The 17,882-nt window shown below is 34.5% G+C and overlaps 1 protein-coding gene across 2 annotated transcripts; it reads right to left on the bottom strand.

Moving 5' to 3' along the window:
• Positions 1–731: 731 nt before the first annotated feature.
• LOC105343069 (DNA polymerase alpha catalytic subunit) lies at positions 732–17,788 on the bottom strand. Of its 2 annotated transcripts, none has more exons than XM_034472373.2 (39): positions 17,647–17,788; positions 17,346–17,464; positions 16,586–16,682; positions 16,061–16,138; positions 15,837–15,961; positions 15,543–15,670; positions 15,047–15,291; positions 14,711–14,819; positions 14,451–14,626; positions 14,215–14,327; positions 13,736–13,852; positions 13,560–13,634; positions 13,387–13,460; positions 13,163–13,227; positions 13,009–13,046; positions 12,761–12,883; positions 12,172–12,256; positions 11,809–11,870; positions 11,593–11,688; positions 11,334–11,450; positions 10,742–10,923; positions 9,536–9,665; positions 9,304–9,414; positions 8,938–9,046; positions 8,713–8,822; positions 6,812–6,964; positions 6,472–6,594; positions 6,229–6,261; positions 6,047–6,139; positions 5,554–5,759; positions 5,040–5,172; positions 4,762–4,893; positions 4,598–4,673; positions 4,389–4,487; positions 3,743–3,921; positions 3,196–3,327; positions 2,061–2,177; positions 1,550–1,646; positions 732–1,150 (listed from the first exon to the last, which is right to left on the bottom strand). In XM_034472373.2, the coding sequence occupies exons 1-39, from the start codon at positions 17,699–17,701 to the stop codon at positions 978–980; spliced, it is 4,485 nt and encodes a 1,494-aa protein (XP_034328264.2). In that variant the 5' UTR covers positions 17,702–17,788; the 3' UTR covers positions 732–977. The 2 variants fall into 2 exon arrangements, with proteins under 2 accessions (XP_034328264.2, XP_034328265.2); XM_034472374.2 differs by having other exon boundaries at positions 17,346–17,461; positions 17,647–17,748.
• Between the last annotated feature and the right edge of the window lie 94 nt (positions 17,789–17,882).

Genomic DNA, 17,882 nt, shown 5'->3' with positions numbered 1-17,882 from the left:
AAATTCTGTGCAGGGGTTTATATTAAGAGGAGTTACACTTACAAATTGTTCATTAATACTGTATTCAATACCAACAAATAGGAAAAATTCTGAAACATTATATCCGTGGGTTATAATTACCGGAACTGGTAAATGAAATTATAGTTATTTCTAAAAGTAATGATTGGTCAAGATTTTTTAAATAAGAGAACAATATCCAAAGAATCTTTCACAAGTTTAATTATCTGATTTGTTGACAGTGTTGTAGATAAATCTCTTTGCAACACCTAGTAAGATGACTTCATAAAAGGCACATGTGACAGAATCACATACCCATAATGCAGCAGTTCACTAGAGGAAGAGACAGTAATTTGAGAACTATTGTGGAGTAAAAGCAGCTTGTTTTTGTAATGTAGCTTTAAGAGTAAAGAAGAATTACAAGATTCTGTTTAAATCACAGAGATATCTAGAAAATTGCTTGAGTGCAAACCTCAGCTTAAAATTCTATGCTCAACAGAGAAACAGATGGAAATTTTTAGAATTGTATATTATTAGTAGACAGACTTAAATGTCTTTCCTATAGTATATAATAAATGAAGTTTAGCTCTTGATTCAACAGATAATAAATTATCCTGGTACTTTCATCATGGGCACCTACATGTACATGTGTTTTTCTGGTTGTCAGAGTTGTTTGAGAAATTTAAGTTACTCTAGAACGTCTCCCCATACAAGAAAAAAAAAATCATGCTACAATAGGTGAAATAATTTATTTCTAACTGCACTTATACATGCACAATATTGATAAAAATATCAGTCAAATCATATTCATTTAAAGTGTAAAAATTACACAATGTTTGAGATATTGGCAGTGTGTCGGAGCTATTATACCTTCACAGTATATATATGTCAAAACAAGAATTTACTTGTTCATGGAAGCACTTCATTTGATAAATAAGCTGTTCATTAGGTTTGTACAACAGAAGGGTGTCCACTTAGTATCATCCAGTCAATTGGTGATTTCTTGCTTTGAGTTGAAAAGTGCTCTGGAATAACTTGTCTAAATTGACTTCCGAGTATGCGTTTCTCCTTATCACTCCAGACACCAAGTCTTTCAGCTGCCCATAGAGTTCCTTTGCTGTTTCATTATTTTTGTATTTTGTCATAGCTGAATCTGCAAAGAGTGCAACAAATATTTCATACATGCACATCTTATCATTTTCTTGATTTTCTTGAACTTTGCCCATTGTTTTAACACTGATTAATGACCACCACTCAATTCTATTAAAGGTCTTTGGGTCCCAATATTTATCATCTGTGTAAATATCACGACTAATCTAACATAAAAGAGCTTGTCAACATGAGACCTTAGTGTGAAGAATTGAGAACTAATCATTTTAAAGGAATTCTCAGTGATCTGAAATCTCCCTTCAATACATGTATAGAGCTAAAATTAAGTATCAAATCAAAACACTCTGACAACTATTAATGTTTATTTAATACTGACAACTATTAATGTTTACTTAATACTGACAACTATTAATGGTTACTTAATACTGTCACATGTACATACTTTTTTCTGTGCCATCTGCCATGGACTTGAGAGCTTTATCAGCATCAAAGATGTGTTCATAAAAGCACAGCTGTGTGTACAACATGGTGTCTGTATACTACAAGAAAATCAGCATGAGTGTAGACAATCAATACATGTACAATGATGTAAGTATACAACTAAGTGACTTCTTTACGTGTTATAGAGATCATGTGTGTAGACAACTGACAGTCTACACATGTGTAGAAGAACAAGTCTACACATGTATAGAAGTCATGTGTGTAGACAACTGAGAGCCAGCCTACACATGTATAGAGGTCATGTGTGAAGGCAACTGACAGTTTACACATGTATAGAGATATGTATGTTGACAACTGTCTACACATGTATAGAGGCCATGTGTTTAGACATCCAAGTGACTTCTTCAAATGTATAATTCTGAATGTGGACAACAAACAGTCTCTATTTGTATAGAGGTCGTGTATACAACTGTATAAAGCTGTATATAGACAACATGCATAGAGATTTTTACCAGTGGGTGGAGAAGCCCCCGATGACAGGCGTGGCACACAGGATGACCTCTCTGGAAGGTCAGGGGAACTCTTCTGGTCACTGTTCCACACGCCGCATCTTCACATTTTAGCCACCCCTAAACAAAACAGGAACATAACAGTTAACTATCTTGTTGAACAGTCGCTTATGGAAGAAAGCGGAAATCCTACATGTGTACAGATAAGGAGGGGTGAACTAATGCAACATGTGACTTCTTAGCGATTCAAAGCCTTCCATACAATCTTTGAGTCTTTCCGGATTATTTTTATTTGATTCGTTAAAAATAAAGGTGTACATGATTCCCAATAGAACAAGCTCTCTGATTGGTTACTGTGTCTCAGGTCATTAAATCAAATCATGAGTGATATTTTTATATTTTCAAAATGGAGTTTGATGTAACTAAACATGCTACTACATTGTATAATCAACTGAGTTGAAATATGCTCAATATCTTTAAGGTCTTCAAGGTCTCAACCAGTTTGAACAGATATACCACAACATAGAGAAAATTTTGCAGATTTCGTGTTAAAACGCAGATGACAACCACCATTCCCAGATATCTGCATCAAGAATAGAACAATAATTTTTTTTGCAGCTCCACTAAAACTGAATTAAACTCAAAAGTAAACACTATCGAATAACAGCTGTATACAAGTAGTTTACAGATGTTTCTGAGGGAATTTTCGAAAGGGCATGGTATAAACAAATTATAAAATATAAAATTCATTCATACATTGATTTCCGGTTAGACCCTGATACATACTACTACACCAAAAAAGCAAGCGACTTCCTTTTAAGACAATTAGCGTTTCGTTTGAATCTTTTTGAGGCGACTTGATATGACCACTAAAACACATGCAACAAATGCAAGACATATCATGCGCAGCTAAACTATCTGATTGCAAAGTGTTGTAAAGTGCTCGAGCACCAATTGTTAAAGGGGCTTTATGTACATATAATATATGAATATATAATATTGTAATTTACTGCATGTTATAAAGGAATAAAACAATAATCATCGAAACAAAATTTGATGAATATGTTTACCAAAAATTGCATCGAATCATGATGACATTGTATCATTTTACCCTTACAGAAAAGAATATTGATATCACCTGGTAATATTTCTGTATGTGCCTTCTAATGTCCATGCGTAGTCTGTTACAGATGTAGGGAGTTTTCTCATCTAGTTTAGTCTTGCATTCCTTATTTGGACAAACACCAATTGCACATTCTGTCCACTCCCCCTGAAACCCAGTGTTACATTGTATACATGTATATAGTAGATGGGATTGAACGTGAAAAAGAGCACCATCAAACACAGAATCCTTTTTTTTTTTCAATGATTTGCATCTACTTAATAACTTTATATACAGGTACATGTATTATTGGATACTTTGAGAAATAATTCATTGATTACTTTGAGAATGGAATGAAGTAGGGTAATAAAACATTAACAACATATGAATAGTTAGATGATTCTAGGTACAAATGTTTCTTTATTTAATTCAAATTTGTCAAATTTGACACAAATAAAATGTTAAGCAAAGTTCAGTCAGTAAAAACAAATTTGGCCACTTATCCTTCAGTTACGAATTGAATGACTAAATAATGTTCTCTTTACAGCTTTTATGCAAATATTTTCTTTGCAACAATACTCACAGCTCCAGTGAAGGCAGCATCTACAATAATTTCTCGACCACATAATGGGTTGGGACACACAAACTTAAATCTCTCACAGTCTCTGTATTTCTCTTCATCAGAAATTTCGGTTCCATTGAGCAAAGCTTCATCCTCTTCATCATATCTGGCTGTATGTTTGTAACCTGATGGGTCCAGACCTTCAATGAAATTAAAACTGTTATGTTTTAACATTGATCTATATACTGCAACTTTTGATTTTCATCTTTTCATATTTTTGTGACACTGTATTAGATGTAATGCCGCATCAGAGTACATTTTTGGGCCAACACTTATACATATATCACTCATATCGCATTGATTTCTTTTATTAACAAATTTGCAGTGCTTCAGACCATTAGGTTAAAAAGAAATAATTTTAAGTTTGATTTATTATTTTTTTTATAAATATTTGCATATGGTTGATGCCGAGTTGTTTTAGCAAAGGGGAATAACTCATTTTTACCCCCAACCAAAAAAAAAATTAACCAAGTTATTCCTCTTAATCTTTGATCAATTAAACCAATGCAGAGGTGCCCTGCAAATATTAATTAGCATAAACTTGATCAAGTAGTTTATTGTATACATCAAGTTTGATAGTTATATTGTATACAAAGTGCATACATACCTAAACACTCGGCCAGATGAGCAGCGTCCGTGCCCTCTATCGGATCACACAGCCTGGACACAACAGGGTGGACTTGCTGGGAGAGGTAGTACTTAGTGTCTGAAAGAAAAGCACAAAGCATCTTAATTTGTATAGACATATAACTGTACATTTACTGAGGTTTACCAACATTGTAAAGTCAAGAATATATAGTTTACGTCATCACTAACCGACTGTGAGGGTGTTACTCTTTGCTAGCTCTTCTGGATGATATGCTCTCTGTGATGCTGCCAAGGTTGAACCATCCTTGTTAAAGAAAATATGACATATACTTTAATTGTCCTATGAAGGAAGAAAATTGAACCTTTAATCATAATCCATGAATAAAGTTTACCGCGCATATGATGTAGGGCACCGTGTCTCCTGCCTTCATTTTCTTTCCTCCCTTACTGTTGACTCTCAGGGCTACTTGAACGTGAGGTAGACTTTTCTTGTCTGGGTAATCCTCAGGATTTTTTGTGAGTTGCTACAATTAATTAATCATATTTAGTAATTAATATGGATTTAAATAGCATATTCTCAAGGAAATAAGATGACTAACTGATCTAATCATCTTGATCTCCTTGCAAGAACAATCTATACTTTATAGTTACATGTAAATATATACTGTACCTTAGTAATGTAGTACAATTCTATTGGAATATCACCATTTCTAACTTTCTCTCCAACTTCCATCAGTTTGCTATGAATGTTCTCAACAATTGTTTCCCGAGTTTCCCCTGACAAAATTTGTTCCACAACAAAGCTGCAAAACAGAGTTATCGTTTAAGTCATTAATAAATGAAATGTTCATGGAATCAAACAGCTGAAATTGGCATAAAAGAACAGAAAATGCACATATGAACATTTTCATTTAATTCAACTCAAACTAGTGGTAATCAATAATAACAAAGTTCAACAAGTCAAAAGCTAAGAAAAAAGAAGTACATGTACTGTACATTGCATTACATGTAAGTCAGTCTACTACGACATGCATTTGATCTGAAATTATTAGCACAGCATACACAAAGTAAATGTGAACCTAATTTAAGAGTTAAATGAATCCATACCATTATATTTAGCTCTAAATATCTTGTGTGTAGTCATATTTTAGAGTAAAGAGTCAGAGAAAGTCCATTTGACCTACTTTCCTGCCTCTTTGGCTAGGTCACTCCAGTCCCTGCGGACGATGTCCAACCCCTTCAGTTCCTTGTGCTCCACGTACTTTCCGTCCGGTCCTTTGGAGACACTAAGTGCAGCGTACTTCTTTTTCTTCAGTAACAACATGGACTTGAACACTCCGTCAATGTCGATCTCCAACAGCTTGTACAGCTTGTTCACCTCAGACTTCACCTGTCAACATTCAGTCAAATATAGTACAACACTCTTTGACAAGATCTTAGAGTAAGAAATCTCCAATAGCAATGTTTTCTTTCCATCTACATAAACAGGTACAGGTAAACTTTACATCAATCATGTAAAATTGTCCCTCTTTGACAAAGTCTTTTATCAAATTTAGCGATCAAAAGTGTTTCTCATTTCTCCTGATCTACATGTACATGTGTAAGTATGCTTCAGTGATCTTCGAGGTGCATGTATATGCAATGTTCGAAGATTGTAGAAGCCATGTATAAGCTAACCTTATTGCCGACTTTATAGACAGCATCAATGTCGTTGCAGTTAGTGTTGATCATGATGGAGTCTGTGTCTCCATAGATAACGTCCAGATTCATCTGTAACAAGGAGGAAAAAGGACTTAAGCAATTAGAATAAAATAAAAGTGTAAAAGTTTGATATGCTCTATGTTTAAAACCTTACTTACAGATTGCACTAAGTCTTTCGTCTTCATCAAAATCTGTAAAAGAGAGTAACTGGATAAATGTTATCTTCCAAATGCAAAATATGAAAATTTTCATTGATTTTTTTCACAACAATAATGAAAGATTTATTTCAGGCTCCTTTACATGTATTGAACTACAAGAACTACATGTATATGGTTTGTATGCAATACAATTTTGTAACTCACTTATCAATATCTTATATATACTGTATTTTTGACACTGACCTCTCTACCCTTTGCTGTAATAAGTGCTGCTAAAGGTTTGGCAAAGAACCTGGAGTGGCTAAATCCCAGACAACCGTACATACTGTTGGCAGTCAGCTTCAGAGCTTTCTGTCTGATGTCATACTGAAATGTCGTAAAATAAAGTCAAGGACATGTAAAAGACAAGCAAGTGGTGTATACAGAGATATTTCCCTCCATTTGCCCTAATTTTTAATGAACCAATCTAAAACGGGGATAATTATTAAACAAAATATAACTTTCTTTCTGGGATCAAAAATAAGTTAAAAGTGAAGGTGAGTAGACAATCTGAATTTATATCTGTCTCCAGATTGTTAATCACCTGCATGTACTGCTCGTTTGAGATGTCGCCCTTCATCAGCTGTTTGACCTGTCGTCTGCTCTCCACCAGTTTTCTGATCTCTGTTGGCAGGATGCCAGGCTCCAGGTCTTTGTCAGGTAGCTCTATTATTGGCTCCTCATCATCTTTTTCACTCTGTTAATCAGAACAAACTCTTGTTCAATACTGGTGCAACTTTTGAAAAATACCATGAATAGTATATACTGTAAAGTGGTTATTTACGAGTGGGAAAATTAAACAATACCTGGTAAGCTTAAAACTGCGTAAAATATCCCCACGCGCATGTTTACAACATTACAAACTTTAAAGTGGTAAATCACGCAATAGCATATTTAATACCAACTCATACTGTTTGACTAAGGAAAACATGTACTAAACCACCAGCATTAATAACCACTTTTAAGTACTTGTATCAATCAGACATGCCTGTGATTAAAGCATTCTTGTTCGATACATGTTCAATAAATAAAGTACCAACCAGACCCAACTTAACACAAGAGTAAACCCCGACTGAACCCCAGGTTTATTTTTGGGGTTCACTTTTTGAAAATTTGGGTCCATTCAAGGTTTACTTTGGGGTTACTTGGATATTGCTTTTGACGTCAACTGTAGGCACTGAAGTGTGAAGCAGACCTGTCTTTTATCTAATCATCCTACTGCCTCTAATTCTTGCCTCTTGTATATTCTGAATACACAGTAGCTTCTGCGCTCAAGGGTATACTTCTGATCAGGGTTTACCCTGTGTCCATTCTGGGTTTTCTCTGGGTCCACTCTAGTAAACCCGAAGTAAGCCCAGCAGGGTTGGCCGGGAAATACCAGTGCTGGGAATTACCGGTGGTAAATACCGGTATTTCCCATCCCGGTAAATACTACTGTTTTCCACTAAACTGGGAAATACTGGGAAATACAAATTTATAATTTTTATTTCTTTAGTTTGTTCAATGTAAAACTTATGTTTATGATAAAAGATATGAACAGTAAGCATCAAAAACCAATTTATTATACTTCCCCATTTCACTGCCAGTTTATAAATCTTAAATTCACCAGATCACCTATTCCAAAAGATTTCTATAGCTGCTAATGTACAAATTTTAGTCCATTTTTTTTTTAACCTCAAGTTTTGTGTTTTACAGATTTATAATTCAAAGCACAAAATAAACTGTTATAATTAGTGTAGGTGTTACAAGTAAAAATTCAATAATCACACATGTTGTTTTAATAAATAATTACACTTGACAGTTTTGTGCTCCTGTTTTGGGGAGATATAGACTATGAGTGGGGCTAATTGGCTTCTTCTTAGGTGTGTTTCATACTGAGGTAGTGACACAGTCACACTTTTTTTTTCACAATTTGCTTGCCCCATTTTCATATTCACCAAATAACCAGAAAATGGAACCTTTGATATCATGTTTATGATAACTGTGTAGATGCACCTATACCTGATTAAAGCCTTAAAAACAAATTACAATGGTATATGAATGAACCATGTTTTGAGTATTCATAAGAGATAACCAATGCATTACTGACCAGTCAAAACTTGTTAAAATCAAAGAACATTATAAAATGTCATTGCTGACAAGGTGTACTATTGTCTACATCCCTACAGATTTAATTAAGACTAATGTCTTAAGTATGAAGTACTATAATATGTAGTTGTACTTTATTTCCCAGTATTTCCCAGGAAATACCAGTAATTCCCGGGAATTACCAGTATTTCCCACCGTCCTGGGAAATATGAGTATTTCCCGCTTTTTTGCCAACCCTGAAGCCCAGGGGTTTACTTTCTGTCAGGTTGGGTCTGATCAGTACTGTAGTAAATGTAAATCAGAAATGCATGAGATGGAAATATCTGACAATATCTTAAGTTCTATGACAATCCCTACCTGTTGTACAGCGTTTCTGCTAACTGTGGTAAAACAGATGTTGTACTCTTGTATAATGGAGGGGTAAAGACTGTTAAAGTCCAGCAACAAAATATACTTGTCATAGAATCCTACAACAGAGCCAAAGTCTCATTATTCATACATGTTAAAACAAGGTATCTGTCATTACTTTAAAGATGCTTAATGATCAAATCGATAATAACTAGAACTTTTTTGTGTTCGTACCTTTCTTGGGATCCAAAACAAGACCCCCAGCATAGGCAGGTTTCCGTCGGCCGCTGGATTTACCTCCCTTCCCACCATCCTCTGCTTCGTCATCATCTATTGCCTCTTTCTGTTTAGTCATTCAAATCAGTTTCATTAAGCACATAATTGTACATGTAAATTTTTATCAAAATTTTTACTAACTATGAATTGGAAGTGTTCATTAGCATGGTAAATACTGTAATTATTAAGTAATGCCACTTCATGATATAAGATATCAAAATAACTTAAAAACAAGACTTTCAACTACATCAATGGACAATACGGGGGAAACAATCAATAGATATATCCAATTACACATACATATATTTCTCAGAACAAACTTACCACTACCGTCTTTTTGTACTCTTTATCTGGAACGATGAAATTTTTCTCTGTAAAGGCATGCAGCAGTAGATACTCATTTCTCTCTGACCGCCCTCCAAGTAACGTTCTTGTCTTTAGATAAAATAAACTTTTTAAGTCACAATATACACAGAATCTTACTACATGTATCTGAGCGATTTCATACAAAACAAGTATGATATAAAACAAGATCTTTTAAAAGAGATTTGCTTACCATCACATTTCCACAGATGCTGGTAATCTGAAGAGCCAATGGAAGAACATTTAACTCGTACAGAATTCGCAAAATGTATGTAGAATCCATCAACGTTAACTCGAGTAACTGAAGTAACTGTTGTGATGACCTAAAATCATATACAAAATCACATCACCATATTTCAGATATACAATACCAAAACAGAAGAAACAAGATATCTGTGAGCCAATGCTCACTAGTGATACCCCCGCACTGATGTGAATATGCAAAATAAGCAAAGTCGACATTTAACAGAAAGCTGGCATTCGATTGGTACAGAAATATATCCCACAATATGGCATGCCTAAACAAATAGTGTGTTAAAATTTCAAGCATCTGCGATAAATAGCTGCTGAGAAATCTTTGAGGAAAATTTGTTTGAAAATTTAGGCTAAAATAAACAAAGTACTCATTTAACAGAAAGATGACGTCCGATTGGTACAAAAATATATCCCACAATATGGCATGCCTAAACAAATAGTGTGTTAAAATTTAAAGCATCTCCGATAAATAGTTGCTGAGAATTCTTTGACGGAAATTTGTTTGAAAATTTTGGCAAAAAATAAACAGTCGTCATTTAACAGGAAGTTGACGTCTGATTGGTACAAAAATACATCCCATGATAAAGCATGCCTATACAAATACTGTGTAAAAATTTCAAGCATCTGCGATAAATAGTTGCTGAGAATTCTTTGACGGAAATTTGTTTGAAAATTTTTGCTAAAAATAAACAATGTCGTCATTTAACAGGAAGTTGACGTCTGATTGGTACAAAAATATATCCCACGATATGGCATGCCTATACAAATATTGTGTAAAAATTTCAAGCATCTGCGATAAACAGTTGCTGAGAAATCTTTGACGAAAATTTGTTTGAAAATTTTGGTTAAAAAATAAGCAAAGTCGTCATTTTACAGGAAGTTGACGTCCGATTGGTACAAAAATATATCCCACGATATGGCATGCCTTAACAAACACTGTGTTAAAATTTCAAGCATCTGCGATAAATAGTTGCTGAGATAAATGCGACAGAAATTTTTGTTACGGACGGACAGACAGACGGACGGACAGACAGACAGACACACAAGGGTAAAACAGTATACCCCCTCTCCTTCGGAGCGGGGGTATAATTACATGTAGCAGTCAAAGAAGAAAGAGTTTTGAGGTATAATGATTGGTTCTTACATGTACATGTTGCGTATCTGATCATAGTCTAACTCCAGCCTCTTGGACTTCAGTATGACATTGGCTAGTTCCGTGAGGTCGTAACTCCGGGATCTGATGAGTTCCTTGGCCGACAATTTAATGTCACACACAAGTCGCCCACAGGCTGCTGTTTTATCAGCAAACCCTCTGTGACCGGGTCCCTATTTAAACATTTCATGTAAGTACCGTTAAATGAAGTTATAGTGGAAAAAAATCTTTAGTTTCACAGGCACAATTTTTCCAAATGTAATTCCATGCAGCAGGTAGGGATTTTCTTTTATTGCAAGATTTGAGCAGGGGAATAATTCTTTTACAGGTTTTTTTTTGCTAGCTTTAATAATCAAGATATTCCCTTCTCAAAATTGTAATAAAAGTAATTAATGCAGTAGCATGTGATGTAATATAGCTGTGAATAAATCACCTATTATTTTGCCTTATGTACTACCGTGTATATCACACACACATATTCTAAATCATTCACAATGTAAGGATACTGCATGGGAGGAGGCATTCTATGCAATAGAAGAAGGAATTTTTTTTACACTAAAGCGTATCCACAAATCTTCCTTACTGATAATTTTGGCATTTTGGTTCTTTTGAGTCTCCCAATTTTTGACCAGTGAGGAACTTTGTTGGCATTTATTCTGTGGAGGATTAAATCTAAATCAAATCCAAAGATGTCATGTCCCTATAATAAAAAGATTCTGGCATGACAAAATTCTGAAAATTCACCCCTGTGAAATACATGTAAAAGTCTCATATCAAAGTACATTATTCAAATTCTAAGAAAAGTCACACAAAAAGAGGTTATTGTATTTCAAGAAACTTACTACAATGACATCTGGGTCTAATTTATGAATCTTGGCCAAAAGGAATCCCATTAAGGCTCTTTCATTGGGAAGCATTTCAACCCGTAATTTCTTTCCCTTCAAACAGTACAAGAAAAGCATTTTTTTTAAACAGCAAAATTAAATATTATATCCAGATAATCATAAGAGTATTTTTTTTTATACAGCAGATCAATTCTTTTTTTATTCAGGACATACCTCTTTTTGAAGCTTCTCTCGAAAGTCAAATGGAAAAAGACTATCACTGGGTTTTGTTAAAACTGAAACAAATAATCTTTAATATTAAAGTATTAGGCAATAACTCAAATAACAAAAAACAGAAAAAAAAAAAAAAGCAAAATTATTCAATTATGTAAAGATGACAATTTTGTGAAGATAAGATTTTTTATTTAACAACTAAGTGTAGGTAAAAATATGCATCAAGGTGGAACTATGATCAAATTTAAGATATTATCTGTTGATTTTAAGATGCAGCATAATTGTCCCATTCTAATTTACACATGTATACCATAAAAGAATCATCATTGTACATAAAAATACAACAATATCAACATAAGTTACCACAGAAATGTTGTTGGAATGGGTTTTTTGGTGCAGGTTTATCGATACTGAAAGATTCCTGGACAAGACAGGTGGCTGCTACAATCTGAAACACAGAATTACTTCATGGTTATTCGCAATTTCTGAGATCATGTTTCCATTTACCTTCCTCTGACCTCTTTTAGAGACTTTGGTATAACTAATGTATGTACAGGATGGATTTTTGGCTCATAAAATTGAACTTTGAATATCTCTTACATCAACATACTGAATATCATGGGTATGTCAAAGGGAGTTGAAAGTCCCAATCACTGTTACTTTATGAATTTTAACCCCTGTATCTCAAATTTTTAGATACTTTATAAGTTTTTTTCTAGGTCGCAAAGAGCACAATATAAAGAAGTCTGTATCTATCGAAACACCATTTACATGTTTACATAAGTGAACAATCCCTGCTGTCACCAACTTTCCTGAAGTCATTGCTCAGACTCAAGTCTGAGTTTTGTCCTCAAACTTATATACTTTTCTTTTAAAGATTTGAGTTGAGGACCGAGTTGAGTGATGTGAAAATTTTGGTGATGATGGGGCTGCTATCTTTTCTTGTACTTACTTCATTTTGATGATTTTTGTGGTTGGGGAGGGTCCTAAGGTTTAACGTCATGACGACAAGAGGAGGCGGGGTCAGCTGCTGGTCACTAACAACTGACAACAACTCTGGCTTACTGATGCTGACCTATCAATCAATTTTATGTAAACACACATTTAGATATACCAAATGTTACATGTACAATGTAATTATACAGATACATATTTCATGTACATTGTCAATTTTACTTTCGATAAATATTTTTTAGCTACCTCTATTTTACACCAGCTGACTTGGGGGTTTACTATCTCTACAATGAAAAGGTAGATGTCAGGTCAAGTTGGATAAAACAAACTTGTCTCAAAAAACATACTTTCCAATGTCAAGCTATTTATAAACATATTGCTTATTCCGATGTTAACTCACGAGGAAGCTTAATGTCCAACCATCCAGGTCCTTTCATTTTGGAATCAATAAGCAAAAGCTCCAAACTGAAATACAATATCACATATAATATTCTCCCTCCTCAAAATTCACAAGAAAGTTCATAATGTACATGCATTCTATTTATGCAGGCTTCTTTTACACTTTCAATTTCACATCAATTCATGTAAATATATAGGTTTGGTATTCAAAATTCCTGATCTCACCATGATGTGTGAGTGCCAAATACATGACTGAACGTCTCTCCTTCTAAATCCCTGGGTAATGGTGGAATCTCTGCCTGTATTAAAAATCAGTACATTTTTAGTAATTTTAATATCTAAAGTATTATAGGTAAAAACAGTTTTCCCCAGGAGGCTTAATAACATCTGATATTTACCCCAAACCTGATCTCTAAATAATCAGACTCCACTGGAACATCAACCTTCTCGAACGCATACTGCTTGGTGACTTTCTACAAAATGCACATTTACACTGTCTAATACAAGTTCTTGAAGCAGTTAATTATATTGATCATAGCACATCTTTGCATCAATAACTAAAGCTCTCCATTACCTTGGACTTGAACTTTGGTATCTTGAACTTTTCCGCTATTTTCTCATTGAACTCAGAGTACACATCAACCATGGTGACATCTATCCCAGTGTCAGAGCCAGACTTCAAGTTCTTTCTCTGTAAGAATCAAGAAAATTCATGTGCATGCACATCAGTGAACAAAAAGCAATTGCAAAACTGTTATTTTTATCATCACTCTTAAAATACTTTTTATACCAAACTTTCAAACTTCGTTACAACTTACAAGTTTATAAAGTTTTTAAAAACTTTCATGCTAATCTATGGAAATCTTAAGAACAAGATAACCTAAAATTACAATGTTCAGCGTATACATGTGGTAATGATGGCGACAAAATTAACATTATACAGGATCATAAGAAAAATCAAAGCTATAAAAGAGAAAGCCAGATCTCTCAGCACATTTTTTTTTTTTACCTTATCTTACATGTGAAATAAATCTGAAATCTAGAAACACCTACTGTTGATCTGGGAAGTACATATATTCTCCTCTCTATATTCTTCACAGTCACACAACAGCTCACATAGACTTTGGCTTTCTCTATCCAAACCTTTCCAAATAAGTAAACAGTGCCTGAAAAATTACAATACATGGAAATATACATTTCTAAATTTACCGTCTGACTTACAAATGCACATCTGCTTTATCATTACATTCATCTCCTTATTTTCCATATAAACTGTACAGTACAAATACCTGGACTGCTATATGGATCTTCATAAGCATCCAGCCAATAGAATCGCAGGACTTGTTCCCCATTAGATGAAGTAACCAATGGCAGCTCTGATGTGTCAACTTTGACCTCTGCCACAGATTCCTCCTGAGAGTCATTTTGATATTTCTCCCATCCTGTAGACAGTGTTTCAAATGGACTGAAAATGTGAAAATTGTAAAATCATAAGTACATGTAATTCAATTCTTCACTAATTGGCAATGTGCATACAGCTTTTACTCACATGGATATTTCCTTTTTTGGTTTGACCAATTTCTCATTAGTTTCTTCTTTCTTGATACCAAGATCCTCATCAAAGTCTACATCATTCAGATCCATCATGGCTGCTTCATCTTCAAAATTGAATTTTTACCTTGTAAATATACTTAATAACACAATGTCCAAACACGTTAGAAAACATTCTACTTCTGTGCAATTTTAAATAATTGTGCCTGTCTATATAAAAATACAGTTTATTAGGAATTAAGATTAAAAATTTAAAAATTGCAAGTCTGATCTTAACAGTTCTTTGTTTCACTTCACAACATCTTAACCATAATTGACTTTACAGAGGTCATACCTTGACATTCAGATGACTGTGGGAGGTCCTCGACAATTTCTTGCTTCACTGCTGGTCCCATCCCCATGTCAATTCCATCTACCTCATCAAAATTGTCCTCAGGGTCAGGGATGTTGGGTCTCGGTAGAGAACGAGGTTCCAACTTGATGGGGACTGCTCGTGGCTCTGTCTTGATTATTGGTTTCTTTTTCACAGGCTGTGCTCCTGATGATGGTATGTTGGTGTTGAATGGATTCAAGGGAGATCTACATGAATGGAGCAAAATTAAAGCTATTCTGTAAGTTGTTTTTTTTTTTTTTTTTAAAGAAGTTGAATACTACAGAAATTGAGCAAAATGAGAAGTGAATTTGTATGGGTTTTTTTTTTTAACAGAATGAGTAACTGAACATCTAAAATCTAAAATATGTAAAATTCTTGTACAATGTCCGACAAATACGCTATGCAATTTAATCAAACAGATTCAAAGTAGTTTTAACATCAAACATTCAAAACTGACTTGGTGGCACTGAATCCTTTCTTCTTCAGCTTGATGGGTAACGGTTTCATCATGCCATCAGCGGGCCCCTGATGAAGTTCCTCCATCAGATCTCCCAGCAAATCATCATTAGCCAATGAAACATCTTTCTGAAAATTGATACCAAGCATGCAGTTTAGAAACTATAAATAGCTGATGCTCACCTGTCTGAATGTTTTTTATGACTTGCGTCTTATATCCTTTACTCAAAATCACACATTTTTTTTTTCATTTTATACTCTAATCCAACAATTACTGTATAACAGATTCCTATACCTCAGACTTTAGCTTCGATCCCCCTGTGGAGGACTGGGCAGCAAACATAGACTTGATGGTGGTTTTGGGTTTGGATCCAGGACGCACAATGTTGGGATTTTTACTTTTCTTCTTCTCCTCTTTCTCTACAAGAAAAAATAAAATTTTTAAATGAAAATAATTTTCCAGTGCAGCAGTAGAAAATTCAGTGTGTTTAAGTTACGCCGAATGACTCTTTGTCTTACTTCCTTTGTTGGCTCCTGGCTCCTCACTGAGGTCATCATCAAAGATTTCACGGCCATCCTCCACATAACCAGCCCCATCTGTCAAAGACAATGTATACAGGCACGTTAAGGAAAACCCCTTCTATCATTGTGTTTATATTTATCCTTAAATACTTATTTATTTAATGGTTTCTGCAATTACTTAATCAAATTTTTAAAAACTCAACATGACGTAATGCTTAAATCTGATGACAAAAATATGGCCACCCATTAAGTACACATTTTGGAACTTTAGGGTTACATACAGAAGCAAATTTGCCAAAAAAATTTCAAGAGTAAACAGAAAATGCTGCAGAAAACTAAGTGGCCTACATAAACAGAACACCTACACTCCTTTGGATCGACCAGCTAATTAGAAACTTTGCGTTGTGCAGCTCACGTATTGATTAAAAATACAAAATCTACTGAGCTGGCAACTAAGAAAACCACATGCTTTCAAAGATTTGTAACATGGCTAATGCTTGTATGAATTAAGATAAAACTCACCATCATCCACAATCCAGTCATCATCCTGGCGTTGCCGCACTATCTCTGAATACTCGTCTTCATTAACAATGTCATACACATTCTTTTCCTCTTCCACCTGTAACAGTGATCTTAAATATGAATCATACTGCGTTAAAAGAGTTTGATTTCTTTGGGTAGGTGTAATAAAAGTCTGGTCATTGATATGCAAATCAATGACCAACACCATGTGGATTGATATTTTCCAGATAGGGCTGCATGCTAGCATCTTCGCAATCATTCAAACAAAATTATATAACAGATGGAAAAATAAGTTAATCAAGTGGTGTCAGAGAATTCTGTTTAGAATTGGCATGGACTCAGGCACTTCTCCTTCATAATGATAAAGGTCCCTGTCGACATGAAAGTCAATCAAAATTGTCAGAGAAGTCTTTGTTTTTTGTATTTGCATGCCAGGGTTTAAGAACATAAATGTCATAGCCTTCCCCAGGAATGTTTTGTCATGTTTAGGGAATGTGCTGAGTAAAATTAGTCCAGAGTTTTAAGAACTAAAAAATTACATAAAAAACCCACAACAAACTATGACAGACACAGAAGGTTTTCATTAGGACATTCTTGACCGTCTAGGTGCGCTACCTCTGCTTCTACCAGATTGCTGCCACCATCAATCACTGATGACACTGCCACTTAGATTCCATTATACTTAAACGTTTCCTAGAAAATCAACAAATATTTTTTCATTATATATACAATATCGGCGCAACATACTTCCTTCACTTACATCGTATTTGTGTTTCTCTCCTGTCTCTTTTACTTTCTTTAACCTTTCCAATGCTGCAGATCGTCCTCCTCTATCCCTTTTCTCCCTACGAGAGCGAGATTTCGCCAATCCCTGCTCTACTACAAACAAAAACAAATGTTTATTTTTTTTGTTTTCATTCCCCACTTAAAATCTGTACACATTTGCATATTTATCGTAAACATACTAAAAAATCGAGATCGTTTCACTGAGATGGTTTATTAATCATAGAAGTATCTAAATCACACATTAAGAAAATATTCAAGTTAATTAATTTGCAAACCTTGCACATCATCTTGATCGTTTGTTCCATCGTCCTTTTCGGGTGCTGGCGCCATTTTTGTATTATGGCGCGAACCGATAGATGGCGCTTTTATTAGATAAGTCGATCAAGGAGTTATTCGTAGAAGCCCCACCCCTTTTGATATTGCCTGTGTTCTATTTTGAAAAAAAAAACATGTTTTTTACAACGTGTTTATTACACACATTATCCTACAATGAAATTACTTCACCAATGAT

This window comes from Magallana gigas, chromosome 8 (assembly GCF_963853765.1).
Source record: "Magallana gigas chromosome 8, xbMagGiga1.1, whole genome shotgun sequence".
Taxonomy (NCBI): domain Eukaryota; kingdom Metazoa; phylum Mollusca; class Bivalvia; order Ostreida; family Ostreidae; genus Magallana; species Magallana gigas.
This window is presented reverse-complemented; position numbering and strand designations above follow the sequence as displayed.

Excerpts from the sequence above, each read along its gene's own strand:
- LOC105343069 (XM_034472373.2), bottom strand. The coding sequence starts at position 17,701 with ATGGCGCCAGCACCCGAAAAGGACGATGGAACAAACGATCAAGATGAT. Across the intron at positions 14,820-15,046 it reads ACAGTCATCTGAATGTCAAG|ATGAAGCAGCCATGATGGAT; the intron begins GTATGACCTCTG and ends TCAATTTTGAAG. Across the intron at positions 6,595-6,811 it reads CAAACGAGCAGTACATGCAG|TATGACATCAGACAGAAAGC; the intron begins GTGATTAACAAT and ends ACGACATTTCAG.